The sequence below is a fragment of the Mirounga angustirostris genome, unplaced genomic scaffold, assembly GCF_029215605.1.
Source record: "Mirounga angustirostris isolate CCGP_5_RB_7025 unplaced genomic scaffold, mMirAng1.0.hap1 SCAF_1, whole genome shotgun sequence".
Classification (NCBI taxonomy): Eukaryota; Metazoa; Chordata; class Mammalia; order Carnivora; family Phocidae; genus Mirounga; species Mirounga angustirostris.
The window spans coordinates 16,150,465-16,170,543 of record NW_026991709.1 but is presented as its reverse complement, the minus strand read 5'-3'; the positions used below and the strand labels follow the sequence as shown (position 1 = coordinate 16,170,543).

At 37.0% G+C, this 20,079-nt stretch overlaps 1 protein-coding gene across 1 annotated transcript in view; it reads right to left on the bottom strand.

The window, feature by feature from the left end:
- Nucleotides 1-20,079, bottom strand: part of LTN1 (listerin E3 ubiquitin protein ligase 1) — a 76,436-nt gene that overhangs the window by 23,189 nt on the left and 33,168 nt on the right. The window contains exons 20-25 of the mRNA XM_064579673.1: nucleotides 6,944-7,079; nucleotides 6,594-6,738; nucleotides 4,721-4,934; nucleotides 4,027-4,264; nucleotides 3,579-3,653; nucleotides 1,666-1,852 (exon numbers count right to left, since the gene is read on the bottom strand). Coding sequence (XP_064435743.1) covers nucleotides 1,666-1,852; nucleotides 3,579-3,653; nucleotides 4,027-4,264; nucleotides 4,721-4,934; nucleotides 6,594-6,738; nucleotides 6,944-7,079 — 995 coding nt within the window. The remainder of the gene's footprint in view (nucleotides 1-1,665; nucleotides 1,853-3,578; nucleotides 3,654-4,026; nucleotides 4,265-4,720; nucleotides 4,935-6,593; nucleotides 6,739-6,943; nucleotides 7,080-20,079) is intronic.

The window sequence follows — 20,079 nt, the reverse complement described above, 5'->3', positions numbered from 1 at the left end:
AGAATAGTGGCTGCCAAGAGCTGGAAGGCTTGAGAGGAAATGGGAACTGACTGCAAATGGGTAAAGGTTTCTTTTTTCAGGTGTTGAAAATGTTCTAAAATTAGAAAGTGGTGATATTTACACAATTCTGTGAATACAGCAGAAACACCAAACTGTATACTTTAAGTAAATTTGATAGTATGTGAAAAACATGTTAGTAAAGCTATGAAACACACATAAGCTCATGGCTTTGTTCCAGTTCAATCTGATTCACTGGGAGTTGTTGTTTCTCTTCAAGAAAAAAGTTTTTTAAAAGCCTAGATTTAGGACCAATTACAGTGCTTTTTAAAAAAATTCTGTTTGCTTTAGGATTTATCTAATTAGGCTATTAACTGAGTTATTCTGGTTTAACTGTCACCATTCGGTTCAAGTTCCAGGCTCATTAATGCTGCTGTACAATTCTTTGTGCCCCACCCCAATTCTGGTTTAATGAAAAAAGTGATGCATGGCCATTTTCAAAATTTCTGAATATAAAATGATAAGAACAAAATTCTTACACATGGAAGACTCACTTTGCTGCAATTTATAAGCGATCAACAATATTTTAAGAAACAAATATAAAAGCCCAACAAGGAGTTCTTGAAATACATCACCAGCAAATAAAACTAGCTCAAGTCACAAACATAAGTGGCCAGCCTACAGAAAAATAAAACAATTTAAACATCTAGGTCATCGTTGCCTCTGTAATTTGATCTTCCCCTTAGATATACAAATGCAAAGATGCATATGTTCATATATTTGTACCAAGGTATGAGTTATTAGCAACGACATAAATTATAACTTAGGAATTTGGAAAAATCACATTGGAAATGAATGCCATATTTAATCACACCTCAAATATGAGGTAATAAACTGTTATTGTACTGACCTGTCAAAAAAGCCACTGTTTATATTTAAAAAGCCATCAGTTTATTAAACTGATTCAATCAACATTTTATTGGAACTTTTTAAGTGGGGATCAGCCTAAAGAATAAAAAGAAAAAGAAAGAAAGAAAGAAAACCTGGAAATTTTTCCAGCTTTCTTCCTAGACAATGAGGTCTTTCTTCCTAAACATGAGACAACAGAGACATCTAGTGGCTGCTAGAATAATTTGGGCAAAATAATTATCTTAAGATATTTTTTACCATTTTGAGATAACAGTTTGAATTACACAGTAACATTTCATAGATCTTGCTCTAAAAACTGATTTTCAAATAAGGTAAATTCCCAATGATGTATTAATAAAATTTCCAAATGGGTCAGAAATTGACCAAAGGGGAAAAAAAAAACAAAAACAGCAAGATCTAAGTCCTTTGGAATTATTACTGCAGTAACACAAAATTAAATTATATAAATCTTGTTTCCTGCAGTAAAAGGACTTGGTGGCTACATTCAGTAAGAAAAAACTGATTCAAGCACATTCCAGAGATTACTTTTGCAAAAAAACTGTGTGTGTGTGTGTGTGGCGGGGGGAGGATAAGGAAGTTAAGGGACAGATATAAATTTAGCAGAATGTCTGAAGTTAGCCAGGGAAGATTAAAATGTGAGGCATTTCCCCTTTTTTCAAAAAGAGGGGAAACAAAGGGTTTAGAACAGTAACAGAAACACACAGATGACAGAACTGTCAAAAGTTATCACCTATTTACCTGAGATGAAGCAGCTTTGAAGAAAGTAAGTATTAATTTCCAGGTGAGGAGGTATCCCAGAACATAGCAGAAGTCTTCACTCAGTGGCTTAATAGTTACTATCTGTCCAACAGGAATACATCCCAAAACATTTTCTAGCAAGTCCTCCTGAGTTCTAAGAAGAGACATCAATGCTGCCGGTGGTGACCTATGAATCAATGATTAAACACCACAATTTTCTTCATAACTTATCCCTTAAAAAATTGACAGCATGTATACACTTTAAGCATTTCAGAAAAATCTTTCTCTATTTTTCAAAAACCATTTTAAAAGTCCCCCTTTACAGATGCAGCTTTAACTGCTAATCTTAACTGCTAATTCTGCTACATTAAATATATTTAATTACAAATACATTAACATATGTAAACAAAACACATTTTATATTCATAAATATGTAAAATATTTTTCATATTTATATTAATTAAAATATATATGATAAATACTATAAAATATAAGCTCTAGTAGTTAGCGATACCAGGTCCTACCAGATCCCTATGAAGAGTAAAAAACATAAGACTGTATGTCTTTTCAGGAAAGTAAATTCAATATTCATATTAATTTATGACAATGTAAATTAATTTTCTTCTTTACTGAACTACTACACTCCTTAATACTTTCAGATGAACTTAGGAGATTCTCAGAAAGTGAAATATGTGTGTATATCCTGTCAAACTCTCTCTGACATTGTAGCTCAGTTCTTTCCTTTCACCTGTGCAACATTTCTTCCCTTGTGGCTTCCTTTTCCCAGCCCATAAACACAGGTCTTCAAGCTTCTGCCCTTGGATTTTTACCTTCAACACCACTATCCCATCTACCAACCCTTCTCTATTCCACACCAACGGTCACTGGATTTTACAAATACCAGCTCAGGTATCTCTCCATTTCCATGCTGCCCTCCATGCACTATTACTGTTTCTAGAATGGTCTCCATCTCTGTGTGCTTCTTTGTATAATTTATGATTCATACTATAGCCAGAATCAGCTGGTACTTTTCCCATCTTCTACCAAATAATGCCCTAAATCCCAGAAAATGTAATTTTTAAGGCCCTTCATTATCTATACCTTCCCTATCTACTCTACATATATTCATCGAATATTTATCCTTTTATTAAATGAGCAGTATTCATGAGTCTGCGTTAGGCCAGGGACCATTCTGAATGCTATGAATATAGTCGGGAACAAGAGACAAAACTTCCTGACTTTACAGAGTTTCTATTCCAGTGGAGGAAGATACAGACAGTAAAAAATATGTTAAGTGGCAACTACTCAACACTCCCCAGCACATCCGAACATTCACGCCTTCGCACATGGTACTCCCTTAATTTATATGGTCTTCCCTGCCCTGCTGAAGTGCTACCTAACTTGACAGATCCAGAATAAATGTCTTTTTCTCAAGAAAAAGTCTTCCCTTCTGGTGCAAGCAGCTGTGTTCCCCCAGCATGCTATCTATCCTCTTCCATAGCACCTGCCACACACTGTTTTCTATTATAGAGGAATATCGTCTAGATTATAAGCTCCTTATGAATAAGAACAATTACTAAACACCATATTCTCCCCTAGACATTTAATACTTTGCACAAAATGGGTGCTCAACAGGTATTTAAATTGATATACTCTTTCCACAGCTACCATGTGGTCAAAGAAAGTTCTGCCAAATCGTAGCAAACTGAAAATATGATTTAGGAACAATTAAGGAGAGAAACTATCTTTTTTGGCTGGACTCTTTCATTTTTATCTTACAGATGATTTTAAAAGATCTATTGAATGAATATATGCTCTAAATTCAGAGCTTTTGTGTTTATCCATCTTCTGAAGTTATTATAAGTGAGGTGGATTATGAGAATTAAATAAAATAAATTACTGAAAAAACTTACAAGGCTGGTTCTTCTTCTTCATCTCCATATGACTTTAGATTATCCTGATCATACTGTGGTAATTCAGGCATCAATCTACAAGTCAGAATATATATTATACTACATTAAACTGTTCATTGTTAAATCATGCTCAAAAGCAGAAAGACCAATACTTACTTTGTAATGAGTATATTTTAAAATGATTGTTTTCTGAAATAATCACCTATGGCCAGGACTATCTAAATGTAAACGATGTATAGAGAACAGTGATCTAAATGATCCAAAATCTGGCATCCCTGTTATTAAAATGCATGATTGAGTTTATTTTTTTTTTTACTTTGACTTTTTTTTTAATGACCAAGGGTTAAAACTAAATATGTGTATATATATATATATATATATATATATATATATTTTTTTTTTTTTTTTGGAACCACCACAACATTGATTCAATTGGAAGAATTCTTACTTGTATAGCATATGGTAAACAGCAATTTGCACAGGCCGAGCTCTGTAGAGGAGTAATGGGGCCAATGTATTTAACAAAGTCTGGAGATACTCTGGTAAGTTTGTTTTTTGGCCAGCAACCAGTCTTGAAGGGAGTTTCTGACTCAACAGCTGGTCTTTCGGGATATATGTTAATGTTTCACACATGGGCTTCAGCACTGCATTCTGAAAGGATGTTTCAGATGTATCTTCACTTTCTTCTGATGACAAAAAGGAAAGAAACATGCACATCCCAAAATAAAGTGAGTAACAGAACTTGACTGATTCACGGTTAAATGTCATTTAAGAAAATGAAGTAAAAAATTGACAAAAGGAGAGCAGTCCTCACTAGAAACCGTTTAATGTAATCTTAAACAGTCATCATAACTTCTATTATCTCATCCTTAAAAAAGAGAGAAGTTTGAGTTATAAATAATCTATTCAGGTTATCTGAATTACTATTATTTTAACTCGTAATAGTCTTTGGATACTTTGCCAGTTTTCAATTCTTGTCTGTAAAGCAGAAGCATATGTGATGCTTCTGAGATGCCAAGCTTTCTCTCAGGTTCTTTTCTTCACTCTTCTGTAGCGTTTGACTTAAGCAGCCAAAGTTTTTGTTTTGAATTTTTCAACTAGTCATTTGCAATGAATCCCACTATGATTCCCCTTTCACTTGCCTGTAACAGTCACCAAAAGAGGTAAAAGCAAACTGTGGATGCCTTGGGAAAAAAATTCTTTCCATTCACTGATTAGATTTACAGGGAGATTGCCAATGGTATCCAGAGTTGCAGAATCGAAAAAAGCACTGAGCTCACAGGCCAAATCACAGCTGACACAGGCAAACAGTTGTATAAGTGGAACAGAATACAATGCATGATTCTCACTTGTTGTCTGAAGAAACAAAAATGAAATAGGTTAGCAGACATCTACCAGAACACCACAAATCAAGGGATTAAAGAAAACTCTCTCAGTTCTCTAAATTTTTTTTTTTTTAAAGATTTTATTTATTTATTTGACAGAGAGAGAGAGAGCGAGAGCAGGAACACAAGCAGGGGGAGTGGGAGAGGGAGAAGCAGGCTTCCTGCCGAGCCGGGAGCCCGATGCGGGACTTGATCCCAGGACCCTGAGATCATGACTTGAGCTGAAGGCAGACGCTTAACGACTGAGCCACCCAGGCGCCCCCAAAATTTTTATTTTATTTTATTTTATTATTTTATTTATTTTATTTATTTATTTATTTATTTATTTTATTTTATTTTATTTATTTTATTTTATTATTTTTTATTTTATTTTTTTATTTTTTTATTTTATATTTTATTTTATCTTATCTTATCTTATCTTATCTTATTTATTTTATTATTTGTCAGAGAGAGTGCACAAGCTTGGGGAGGGGCAGGCAGAGGGAGAAGCAGGCTTCCCCCTGAGCAAGGAGCCGGGTGTGGGACTCGATCCCAGGACCCCGGGATCATGACCTGAGCCGAAGGCAGACGCTTAACCCACTGAGCCACCCAGGTGCCCCTCAGTTCTTTAAATTTTAAAATAAAAAGCAGTTGAAGTGTAGAGTCTCAGAGACATTTATACATTTTACATCAAAATAACTTTCTAAAAAATTAAATACTAAGAATTAGAATCAATCCATTTATTCTGAAATGCTATTTCTAAAACTATGAAGGAAAATATCAAGTACCATTTACCAAGTGAAATTATAAAAACATATTTATAATCTTCTCAGGAGCCCTCCTAATTGGGCATTATTAAGTTATTTTTAAAATAAGGACACTGGGGGCGCCAGGGTGGCTCAGTCGGTTGAATGTCCAACTCTTAACTTAGGCTCAGGTCAGGATCTCAGGGTTGTGAGACTGAGCCCTGAGTCAGGCTCTGTGCTTAGCGGGGAGCTTGCCTGAGATTCTCACCCTCCTTCTCCCTTTGCCCCTCTCCCCAGCTCATAATCTCTCTCTCTAAAATAAATAAAATCTTTAAATAAATAAATAAATAAATAAAATAAGGACACCGAGGCTCAAGTAGGTCAAGTTTGAACACCCTAAGCCACACAGCTAACAGCAAACAAAGCTGAGATTCAGACCAATTCAACCCTAATGATTTGCTGGCATCAGAGCCCACAAATACTATGCTTGCTTTGTGTCATAAAAAGAGCATTAATTCCCTCTGAATTTGTTTAATCTTTAATGTATTACTGGCACAGTACATTTTAATAATAATTTAATTAAGAGCCAAAAAGATGAAAAAACTGATCATGAAAGATAAAATCTCCAAGGGCTGTGCTACAAATATGTATTAAAATGAGCTAATGGAGAGAACACTTTAAGAGCAGGAGATTTGGTCACTGAATGATACTGGCAGACATTAAACCTCTATCACTTCACTGTTCTATCAAACAGTAACTGGTGAGGAATACATCTATAAAGTGTTTAAATGTTTGCAAAAGAGCTAATTACAATCATTACTTAAAGAATAAGATTAGTAGTTGGTTCTAGTATACAGATATGCATGAAGACTTAACAGCGGTGATGACACATCGGGTTAATTTACCTCCAACCAAGCCAACATGGAGCACATGATGAAGTCCCATTCACTCTCTGCCAAAGGAGATGAGCAGTATTTCAGAAACAGGGAAAGGAATCGGATTATTTCTATATTTACACCTAGTATCTCTGGACTTACTTCTGATAGATTACTGTGATAAAGACAAAAAAACAAAAAAACATGGAAGAATGATAAGGACATTCAATTAAACTATTTTATTTTAAATCTGATATACTTATGAAAGGTTGGCTTAAATGTTTACTATCCTATTACTGTACAAAAATGTGACTATAAGATACACAATCTGGATACACATTGTAATGGGGGAAGGAGACACAGTATAAAATATCACCTACCAACTGAAAAGAAAAATATCTTCATGATCTTTCTTCCAGGATATTAGAATTTTTAATATACCATGTAATAGCTCCCCATCATCTATGCTTCTGGTTTGCAGGCAAGAATTGAAAATGGCAAGATGTCCAAAACCTCCTAAAGTAAAATTCAAAATGAAAATTAAAATGCACACACATACACACCCCCATCTATCTATACATACTGCCTTAAACCAAAGTCTTGTCTTACAGATGCAGAAATTATTGCTTTGTTTCTCTGAAAAAACTGGTTTTTGATAAAAAATAGGGATGATCATTCTCTTAGACCATGCTAACGTTAAGAGAGAAAAAGCATTCTTTTCTTTCTTCGATATGAAACTTGAAATGAGGAAAAGCAATTCTAGTGCAAATCATGTAAGCACTGTAATTACTATAAAGAGAAAATGCAAGAAAAATCAGTCACTCTTTAGAATGGCAAAACACCAACTCATTCTTATATCGTTAAATTGTGTGCAACAGACCAAAAAAAAAAAAAAAGAAAATGAAAACTCAGAAAAAAAATTGTATTGCTACTATAAAAAAAAGAAAGTCTATTTTGAGATAGGTCAAAAACCTCCAAAAATGTCCTGGTTAAGAATTCTAAAAAGGGCTTACATGAAAGAGTCAAGAAATAAGTGTGTAAGCTCCACAGGGCAGAAACCCTTTCTCCATACCAAGCACCTAACACAGAACAGGGAGTGGGGGTGGGGATGGAGGTACAGGTGGAGTGAGTAAATGATATTGTGCTTTACACTAACCTGTGCTGGGTTTTGTTTTGTTTTGTTTTTTATTCTGGGTTTCTTAAGTATAGGATTCACTCAGTATACCCACCTCTCAAATAAAAACAAACATACAAAAAACATGGAGTGTAAAGTTAAATAAAGATGGGAAACAGAATATGTCGTTCCATAATTCATACATTCACTCAACAGGCATGTACTATGTCTGGAAAGCTCTCATAGGCTCACCCCTCTTTAGAATCCCTGGTTCCTTCTTATCCTTCAACACTCAGCTTCAGTATTGCCTCCACTCTATGTAACTCCCACATATATGAAATACAGCCCTCTGCATTTCTCTGTTCTTAATTATCATGTGTTTGTTGCCTTTACAGCACTAATGTTTGTTACTTATTTATTGTTATCTCCTCAACAGAAAGTAAGCTCCATGAAGGAACCTCGTCCGTTTTACTTATCACTGTATACTTCCTCCTAGTACAATGCCTGAGATACAGACATTTATTTTGACTGACTAAATGAAGATGAATAAATAATGAATACCAGGTACCTTGTTAGATGCTGGGGAAAGATGAACAAAATCCAGTCCCTGAAGGGACTCATCCAGCAGTACTAGCAGACTTAAAAACAAATTACAATATAATGTGGACAAAGAATGGGAGCCTAGAAAAGGAAACAACTATCTCCATCTAGGTTGTGTCAGAAGAGGCTTCTCAGGGGCGCCTGGGTGGCTCAGTCGGTTGGGCATGTGACTCTTGGTTTTGGCTCAGGTCCTGAACTCATGGCTCGTGTGATCAAGCCCTGAGTTGGGTTCCACATTCAGCCGGAGTCTGCTTGGATATTCTCTCCCTCTGTCCCTTCCCCCACTCACTCGCTCTCTGAAATAAATGAATCAATCTGAAGGAAGGAAGGAAGGAAGGAAGGAAGGAAGGGCTTCTCAAAGCTGGCATTTGAACCGGGATTTATCAAAAGATAAACAAGTCTGCGAGAGTAGCAAAGGGGCACTCTAGCTAAGGCACAAAGTGGTAAAAAAGTGTAGAATAGGAGAGACATCACCAAGATGGCAACATAGGTTGTTCTTAGCTTTGCTCCCGCTCACAAGAAAAATAACTAACAATTATTCAAGAACAAGACATCACTGAGACTCCTACAGGGGTCAGGCTGAAATACCCCCTACATCACTGAGATCAAGACAGATGCATTAGGAAGGTAAGAGAAGCAGCTATCCACTGACTGCACTGTCCCTCCCCAGGACAGTGCAGCACCATGTGGAGAGGTCTCCCCTAAGACTCTGGTTCCTTCAGTAGGAAAAGAGCACCCAGGGGGGAAACCAGCACACACACACCCATTATTGTGAGTCCCTTTGTGGGAGCTCCTACTCTGATCTCACAGCACTAGGACTGCTGGGAAATTTGCAGGGCTCAGCCACTGGGACTCTGACTTTGACAAAGAATGGATGAAGCACTTGTAACAACCAGCACACGGATCTTGGCAGACCAAGTTCATACCTGCAGTGCCCAGCATAATCCCAACCAGTGGCTTTGCTTATCTGCAGAACCAAGCCAGGGGCACACTGACCAGTGAACATAGCAGGGTGCAGATCTGCCTGATTCTGATTCTTAAAGGAGGAGTTCTGACAGCCCTAAAGCCCAGTGGTATTACCACTCCCAGGTAAGGAGCTGAGCCACAGCTCCCCCCTCCCCACCCCCCCCAACACACACTGTGGAGCATCTTCCACCCCATCAGACCAGAAGGGCTGGAGACAATCCCTGAAAGCTGTGTGGCCCCATGGCACTCAAGCCAAGAGGTGGCTGAGTGGGACTGATCACCCCAGAGCAAAGCCATGCATTGGGGCTTCCCCGGCTCCACACGGGCAGAGTGATTAATTCACAGATAAAGCTGAGGGTCACTCCTGGCCCCTCCTCCTCCCACCCAGGCAAGGGAGCTGAGACATAGCCCCACACATTGTGGAGAGTCTTCCAGCCCATCCAACCAAAAGGGCTCACAAAAATTCCTGAAAGCTCTACAGCACAGCAGCACTACAACCGAGGTGGGTGGGCACAGCTGATAGTCTGCAGACCAAAACCAGTGGCCCTGTTCAGTCAAGGAACTTGGGATGCAGTTCTGCTTGAGTTTAGACAATATAGAGCTTTACTGGCTTTAGACCTCTTTCTGCCACTGTGCCCAGGCAGGAAATCTAATTTGTAGCCCCACTCATCATCGAATACAACCTTTAGCTAGTCTGACCAGGGAACCTAAATAACCAGAGCACACAGGAAGCTCCACAGCCCATCCAACAGCCCTGTGTCCAGCGGCACTTGAATGGTGAGCACAACCTGTGGCTTCCCCCATCTGCGGAGCATCACCTAACAAGGGAATTCTGTGCACACTCTTGCCAATTCAGGTCCCCAAACAATGAGCTGTATAGATTCTGGAATCTATCTTGTTGCCCTGGCAGGGCAGAGAAGCTAATTCATAGCCCAATCCACTGATCAATATAGTACCCAGTCCTAACTATCTAGTGAGTCTGACCAGAGAATCCAGGCAACTGCAGCACCAAGCTAGCAGTCTTCTCCAAATGTTAGCCTCCCCCTGACCCCACCAGCCCTGCTTCCTCAGAGCTCAGCTTTGCCCAAAAACAGACTGTAATAGCAGGCCCTACTTGCACAAGGACATTACCAGCAGACACACCTAAAAACCCAAACTGAGCTGACTGGTAAAGAACTATCTCTGCAAAACAAACCTATAAATTATTAGTGTTTGGAAGAGGAGCATAATCGAATGTGCAGATACCAACGTAAGGAATAAAGGATCACAAATAATCAGATAAATATGACACCCAAAGGAAACTAGTAAAGCTCTAATAACAGATCCTAAAGACATGAAAACCTATAAACTGTCAAAGAATTCAGAATAATTCTCTTAAAAGAAGTTTAGCAAACTCAAAGAAGCTAAACAAAATTAGGAACAATGCATGAACAAAATGCAAAGTTTGATTAAGAAAACTGCGACCATCAAAAAAAACAAACAAATTCTGGAGTTGAAAAATACAGTAACTGAACTGAATTCAACCATTTCAAAAGTAGACTCAACGATGCAGAAGAATCAGAGACCTTGAGGATAGGACACCGGAGCAAAAAGAAAAAAGAAGAAAGCCTATGGGAATTATGGAACACAATAAAAAAAAAATTCACATTATGGTAATTCCAGAAAGAGAAACTAACAGAAAGTATATTTAAAACAATAATGGCTGAAAACTTCCCGAACCTGTAGAGAGAAATGGACATCCAGATACATAAGGATAATTATTTGTGAATAAAGTGAATGTGAATAAGGCTACACTGAGTCATAATTAAATTGTCAAAAGTCAAAGACAAAGAATTTTAAGAGCAGTACAAGCAGTAAGTTATATACATGGGAACCTCCATAAGAGTATCAGCAAATTTCTCAACAGAAACTTTTCAGGCCAGGAGAGAATGGGACAAAAACTTTCCTGGGCAAAACAAAAGCTAAGGGAGTTCATTACCACCAGACCTGCCTTACAGAAAATGCTAAAGGGAGTTCTTTGAGTGGAAATAAAAGAATACTAGTTAGCTACATAAAAACATAAAAAGATATTGTAAATCTCATTGGTAATGGTAAATATATAGTCATAGTTGGATTCTGGAATATGATAGTAGTGGTACATAATTCATTTACAACTCTAGTTTAAAGTTTTTAAAAAATATAGTAAAATTAGGGGCACCTGGGAGGCTCAGTCAGTTAAGCCTCCGACTCTTGATTTTGGCTCAGGTCATGACCTCAGGGTCATGAGATCAAGCCCCACACTGGGCTCTGTGCTGAGCATGGTGCCTCCTTTAAGATTCTCTCTCTCCCTTTCTCTCTGCCCCTACCCTGCCGCTCATGGGCATATGTGCATTCACTTTCTCTCTTTCTAAAAATAAAGAAATAAAAAATATATTTTCTTAATATAGTAAAAATACAGGGTGCCTGGGTGACTCAGTCGGTTGGGCGTCTGACTTTTGGTTTCGGCTTGAGTCATGGTCTCATGGGTAGTGGGACTGAGCCCCGCATCAAACTCTGAGCTCAGCAGGGAGTCTGCTTAGTATTCTCTCCCCCTGCCCCTCCTCCCACGTGTATGCTTACTCTAAAATAAAATTTAAAAATCTAAAAAAAAAATTAGTAAAAATAACCATAACTACAAAAATCTGCTATTGGTTATATAATGTTAAAAAAATGTAAACTGCAACAACAATGGTAAATGAGCAGTGACTCCAATTTAAAGTCACCGGCTGCATTAGCCCCTAACAAGAGAATCAGCTTGTTCTTTGAAGCCAGCCATTGACTTCTTCCTCTAGCTACGAAAATCTTAAATGGCATCTTTCAGCAGAAGGCTGTTTCATCTACACTGAAAACTTGCCATTAGTGTAGTCACTTTCATTAATTACCTTAGCCAGATCTTCTGGATAACTTGCTATAGCTTCTGTGCAGCACTGACTGCTTCACCTTGCACTGTTATGTTATAGAGATGGCTTCTTTCCTTAAACCTCATGAGTCAACCTCTCCTAGCTTCAAACTTTTCTTCTGAAGCTTCTTTACCTCGTTTAGCCTTCTTAGAACTGAAAAAAGTTAGGACCTAAAGGGAATGTTATAGCTAGTTTGATCTTCTGTCCAAACCACTAAAACTTCTCCACATCAGTAGCTTGGCTGTTTTTCTTTCCTATCATTTATGTGTTCAATGGAGAACACTTTTCATTTCCTCAAGAACTTTTCCTTTGCATTCACAACTTAGCTGTCTGGTGTGACAGGCTTAGCTTTCAGAACTATCTTCATTTTCAACATGACTTTCTCACTAAGCTTAATCATTTCTAGCCTTTGATTTAAAATGTGAGACATGTGACTCTTCCTTTCACTTGAAAACACAGAGGTCACTGTAGGATTATTAATTGGCCTGCACTAGGCAAGCCCAAGGAAAGGGAGACAGACAGGGGGATGGCCAGTTGGTAGAACAGTCAGAACACACCACAACTTATCAATTAAGTTAGCTAACTTACATGGGCATAGCCTATGGCACCCCTAAACAATTACAACAGTAATATCAAAGATCACTGCTCACATATCACCAGAAAAAAATACAATACTGAAAAAGTTTGCAAGAATTACCAAAATATAAAAACATGAAGTAAACAAGTGCTGTTGGAAAAATGGCGCTGACAAACTTGCTTGATACAGAATTGCCATAAATTTTCAATTTATTAAAAAGAAAAAAACATAGTATCTGCAAAATGCAACAAAGCAAAATGCAATAAAATGAGATGTGTCTTTACGTAGACAAAACAGACTTTAAAAATGGTAAAAAGAGACAAAGATGGTTATAATATAATGATAAAAGTTCAATATATCAAAAAGATATTACAAGTGTAAATATTTATACATCCAACATTGGAGCAAATATATATTTAAGTATATATATATAAAGCAAAAACTAACAGAGTTAAAAGGAGAAATAGTAATACAGTAATAGTTGGAGACTTTTAACTGCACTTTTAACAATGAAGATAGATTATTCAAAGAATCAGTAAGTAACCAGTGGACTTAAACATACTATAGATCAAATGGACCTAACAGATATAAACAGAAGAAAACATACTCCTATATCCTAACTAATATATATGTATTTACTTGTAACAAAATTACAGCTTATATTTCTATGTTGATAATATTTAGAACATTTATGCTTCCATTCTAACCAACAACAGCACAATACACATTCTTCTCAAGCGCATAAGGACCACTTTCTAAGATAAACCATAGACTGGACCACAAAACAATATTAGCAAATTCAAAAAAACTGAAATCATATCAAATACTTTCTCTGACCACAATGGCATGAAACTGGAAATCAATAACAAGAGGAAAACTTAAAAATTCATATGGATATTAACACTCTCCTAAACAACCAATGGATCAAAGAAATTAAAGGGGAACTAAAACTTTTTTGAGATAAACAAAAATGGACACAACATACCAGAACTTGTGGGATGCAGCAAATGCAGTTCTAACAGGGAAGTTCATAGCAATAAATGCCTACATTAAGAACCAAAAAAGATCTCCAAATAAACTACCTACCTCTTTGCCTTAAGGAACTAGCAAAAGAACAAAATGAACCCAAAGTCAGCAGAAGAAAGAAAAAAATAAAGATTAGAGCAGAAATAAATGAAACAGTGAACAGAAAAATAGTAAGATTAAACAAACTAAGAGCTGGTTTTTGAAGAAACAAAACCAACAAACCCTTAGCTAGGCTAACCAAGGGAATAAAAAAAGAGAAAGGACTCATACCAACAAAATTGAAAATGAAAAGGGAGACATTACAACTGGTATCACAGTAATTCAAAGGATCATAAGAGGCTACTGTTGAAAAACTATATGCCAACAAACTGGACAACCTAGAAGAAGCAGAAAAACTCTTAGAAACATACAACTTACCAATACTGAATCAGGAAGAAACAAAATCTGAATAGACCAATTACTAACAAGGAAACTGAATCACTAATGAAAAATCTCCTAATGAAGAAAAGCCCAGGGCCAGATGGCTTGACTGGTGAATTTCACCAAATATTTAAAAAAGAATCAACACTAATCTTTCTTAAACTCTTCCAAAAAACTGAAGAGGAGGGAACACTCCCAAACTGTTTTTACCAGGCCAGCGTTATCCTGGTACCAAAACCAGAAAAAGACAAAAAGACACTACTAGAAAAGAAAACTATAGGCAAATGCCCTGAAGAATATAGATGAAAAATTCTCGATAAAATACTAGCAAACTGAATACAGCAGTACATTAAAAGGATCATTCACGATGAGTGGTGGGATTTATCCCTGGAATGCAAAGATGGCTCAATAAACGCAAATCAGTGTGATACCTCACATTAATAAAATGAAAGAAGAGAATCATATGATCATCTCAGTACACACAGAGAAAAGCATTTGACAAAATTCAACGTCCATTCATAATGAAAACTTTTAACAGATTAGGTGTAGAAATAACATACTGCACTATAATAAAGGCCATAAATGACAAGCCCACAGCTAACATCATACTCAATGCTGAAAGGCTGAAAGCTTCTCCTCTAAGATTAGGAACAAGACAACAATGCCTGCTCTCATCACTCCTGTTCAACATAGTACTAGAAGTCCTAGCTAAAACAACCGAGCAAGAAAGAGAAATAAAAGGTACTAGAACTGGAAAGGAGGAAGTAAAATTGTCTCTTTACAATGACATGATATAATATATAGAAAATCCTAAAGACTCAAACAAAAAAAGTATTAGATCAGTGAATTCAGTCAAGTTGCAGGATACAAAATTAACATACAAAAATCAGTAACATTTTCATACAACAGCACCACATTTTCTGGAAAAAAAAAATTCCCTATCCCATTTACAATAGCATCAAAAATAAAACACTTAGGAATAAACTTAAGAAAATGACATGATATAATATATAGAAAATCCTAAAGACTCAAACAAAAAAAGTATTAGATCAGTGAATTCAGTCAAGTTGCAAGATACAAAATTAACATACAAAACATAAAAAAATCAGTAACATTTCTATACAATAGCAACAAATTTTCTGGAAAAAAAATCCATCCCATTTTACAATAGCATCAAAAACAAAATACTTAGGAATTTAAGAAAATGAAAGATCTCTACAATGAAAACTACAAGACATTAATGAAAGACATCAAAGACACAAATAAATAGAAAGGTATTCCATGTTTGTGGACTGGAAGAATTAATATTGTTAAAATATCAATACTACCAAAAGCCATCCATAGATTCAATGCAATCCCTATTCAAGATTCCACTGGCATTTTTTACAGAAGTAGAAAAAACACTCTTAAAACGTATATAGAACCACAAAAGACCCTGAATAGCCAAAGAAATCCTGCGAAAGAAGAACAAAGCAGGAGGCATCACACTTCTGATGTCATGCTATACAATAAAGCTATTATAGTCATCAAGACAGTATAATAGGTCATAAAAACAAACAGACCAATGAAACAGAATTGAGAGCCCAAAATATGATCAACTAATATTTGACAAGGTATTCAAGAATACTAAATAGAGAAAGACAGTCTCTTCAATAAATGATGCTGGGATAATTGGCTATTCACATGTAAAATAATAAAACTGGCCCCATATCTTACATCACTTGCAAAAATTAACTCAAAAGCAATTAAAGATTTAAATATATAAAACTATGAAATTCCTAGAGGAAAAGACAGGAATGAAGCTCTTGACATGCACCCTGGTAATTAATTTTTGGATATGACTCCTACAGTACAAGTAAAATAAAAAATAAACAAGTGGGACTACATCAGACTAAAAAGTTTCTGCACAGCAAAATAAATCATCAACAAAGTGAAAAGACAACCTACAGAATAGGAAAAATATTTGCAAACCATATATCCAATAAGGGATTAATATCCAAAATATATAAAGAACTCATACAACTTAATAGCAAAAAACCAAATAGCCCAATTTAAAAAAGGGCAAAGGGCCTGAATACACATTTTTCCAAAGAAAATATTCCTAAGGCCAACAGATATATAAAATGATGCTCAACATCACTAGTCATTAGGGAAATGAAAATTAAAACTATAATGAGGTATTATCTCACACTTATCAGAAGGGCCATCAAAAAAGATAAGATATAACAAATTCTGGCATGGCTGTGAAGAAAATGGAACCCTTGTGCCCTGTCGGTGGGACTGTAAAATGGCACAGCCACTACGGGAAACAGTATGGATGTCCTCAAAAAATTAAAAATAGAACTACTGTATGATCCAGTAATTCCATTTCTGAGAATACAAACCTCAAATAATGTGGAGTTTAGGGGCACCAACCCCCCAACCCATGCACTTGAAAATCTGCATATAACTTCTGACTCCCCACAAACTTCACTACTAACAGCCTACTGTTGACTGGAAGCCTTACCAATTACACTTATAATAAAGTAAGCTAGAAAAAAGAAAATGTCAAGAAAATCATAAGCCTAGGTGGCTTAAGCGTCTGCCTTCGGCTCAGGTCATGATCCCAGGGTCCTGGGATTGAGTCCCGCATTGGGCTCCTTGCTCAGCAGGGGGACTGCTTCTCCCTCTGCCTGCCTCTGTCTCTCTCTCTCTGATAAATAAATAAAATCTTAAAAAAAAAAAAAAAATTTAAAGAAAATCATAAGGAAAATACATTTATAGTACTGTATTTATTGAAAAAAATCTGCATATAAGGGGACCCACACAATTCAAACCCATGTTGTTCAAAGGTCAATGTATAGCCAAAGGAAACAAAAACATTAACTCCAAAAGATATCTGCACCCCCATGTTCATAGCAATATTATTTATAATAGCCAAGACATGGAAACAACCCAAGTGTCTATCAATGAATGAAATGGAAAAGAAGTTGTGGTATATACATAGAATGGAGTACTATTCACAGCCATAAAAGAAAGGATATCCTACCATTTGTGACAACATGGATGGACCTTGAAGACATTATGCTAAAGTGAAATAAGTCAAAGACAAATACTGTATAATCTCACTCATACGTGGAACCAAACCAAACCAATACCAAATCAAACCCAAACTCACAGAAAAAGAGATTAGACTGTGGTTACCAGAAGGGAGGATGGGGGAGGGCGGGGCTTGGAGGAAGGATTACAGTCACAAGCTTCCAGTTATAAGATAAATAAGTACTAAGGATGTAATGTACAACATGATGACTACGCTAACACTACTATATAAAAATAGGAAAGCTGGTAAAAGTTAATCCTGAGTTCTCATCAGGAGGAATTTTTTTCCTTTTGCTTTTCTTTTTATTGCATCTACATGAGAATATGGATGTGAGCTGCACCTATCGTGGTAATCACCTCACAATATATATATAAATCAAACCATCGTGTTGTACACCTGAAACTTAATACAGTGATGTATGTCAATAATTTTTCAATAAAACTGAAAAAAAAGTATATAATGTTCAAAAATCATGAAGATTTAGCATTGCCTGGTCCAGGATGGAAGCAAAAAGTAAAACTGGAGAGATCAGTTGCAGTAAGATTGTAAAATGTCCAACAGGCCAAACTAAGGACTTGGGTTTTTATCCTTAGGTAAAAGGAAACTGAGGAATAAAGAAAAAAAATGTATAATGTATTTAACGTCCTTTAAAGGCAGAGGAATAATTTTTTTTTAATCTTCCTGGCAAAATAGAATAGGCTGAGCTCAAGTGTAATCAGAAACAATAGATTTTCTAACAACTATATACTAAAAACTATTTGTTAGCTAATTCTATTTCATTACTTTGGTTGAAAGAGCAAAATTACTTGTCAGATCTCAAAAACATTCCTCCTCCTGTAGAGCCTCCACACAGCTAGGAACCCGTGGTCTGTGTGACTGCACACAGCTGTGTGACACCGCAGCCTTGTCTCCTGCCCCTTCTTTCCCTTGGCCATCCTTCAGTTATAATGCGTCCTGGAGAAACCACCTGCACTCCCATTAGGTCCTCCTCTCCTCTATGCACAGCCAGTTCAACTGCATCCCCATTCCCAAACTGCAAATCCCTGCCTGATCCTATAGTATAACTCTGTCAGTGAACAAAACTATAAAGCTTAATGCCACAATAATTTATTTTTGACATCGGCTGGCTTTGGGTGCCATAGGGTAATTCTTCTTGACAAATGTTTGTTGATAGGCGTATTCTTCTTCCACTACTTCAAACTTTCACTATCCTTCTTAAAATTTGCAATCCAGTTTCTACTCACTAAATGATCTAGCTCAAAGAGATGCAAAGCTTATTAGTAAGGAACACATCAAGTTCCCTACCCTCTTTATTCACATCTGCATCCATCCTACATCTCTCCGAACTCCTCTCAGATGAGGAGTAACCTACACGAGGTTAGTATCTTCTAAGTAGATTCCATCCCTCTCATCTCCTCAGTGGGAGCTATCACCAGTTTCTCTATCTTCTACTCCTCCTCCTTCTCCCCTGCAACACCAATTTTCCTTCTGACCTTAAATTCATCTCTGGCTCTCACTTTTCTACATCCCTTTTCACCGAACACTTAGAACAAACTATATGCCTCCATTTTCTCACCACTCTTCATTCCAATAATGCTAAAGTTAATGGACACTTTTCAGTCCTGAAATTTATTTGACCTTCTGTGATATTTAACACAGGGGATGAATACTACCTAAAACTCCTCTGCTTTTATCTTTAGTCCTTATTCTCAACTCTCCCCCACCCACATACCCCTTGTATCTATGTACTGGCGTTCCCTTGATATTCTTCTCACTCTTCACTCTGCCTGGACAAGCTTATGCTCATTTACAGATTATACTACTACCTACATAACATGGGCTTGGAAAGTAGTATTTCCATCCAGTCGATAGACAATCTCCATTTGAGTAATAACCCATAGCCACCTTAATTTAACATTGGCTCCCTGTATACCCCTTGCCTACTTCCTCCTAACCTTCAAGTCTCCTTTAAAGGTTCTCTATAAAGCCTATTGGTATTTTCTTCTACGCAGTTCAGAAATAGAATCACAGAGCCACACCAACTCTATTTCCGTAATCTCTTTCATTTCCTACTTCTCTCTTCCATCTATGCCTTGATTTAAGCTCTGTTTATCTCTCATTAAGATTATTCCAGGGGCATTTGGGTGGCTCAGTCAATTAAGCGTCCAACTCTTTGATTTCAGCTCAGGTCATGATCTCAGGGTTGGGAGACTGAGTACTGCCATCATGGAGCCTGCTTAAGATTCTCTGCCCCTCCCCCCCAAAAAAATAAATAAAGTAAAAATTTTTAAAAATAAAGACATTCCAATAGCTTCCTATCTGTCTTCTACCCCCAATCCCTCTTCCCTCATATCCACCCTTCAGTTATCAAAATATCTTTCCTTTTTTTTTTTTTAAAGATTTTATTTATTTATTTGACAGAGAGATAGAGAGAGAGCACAAGTAGGCAAAGAAGCAGGCAGATGGAGAGGGAGAAGCAGGCTCCCCTCAGAGCAGGGAGCCCGATGCGAGACTCGATCCCAGGACCCTGGGATCATGACCTGAGCCGAAGGCAGCCGCCCAACTGACTGAGCCACCCAGGCGCCCCTCAAAATATCTTTCTAATGAGACAGTCTTACAACTCTCCTACCTAATTTGAGCCAATAGCTCCTTACTGCCTACCTCTTAAAGTCCAAATTCCTTAACCTACATAAGGCCTTTCCCCTACCCTTTCTCAAAATCCAGCTACCTGTGCATCTTACACCCTTTGTCCCCAACCTTCTACTTTAAATGCCAGCCAAACTGAACTCTCCACACTCTTTCATGTTGTCTGTCCC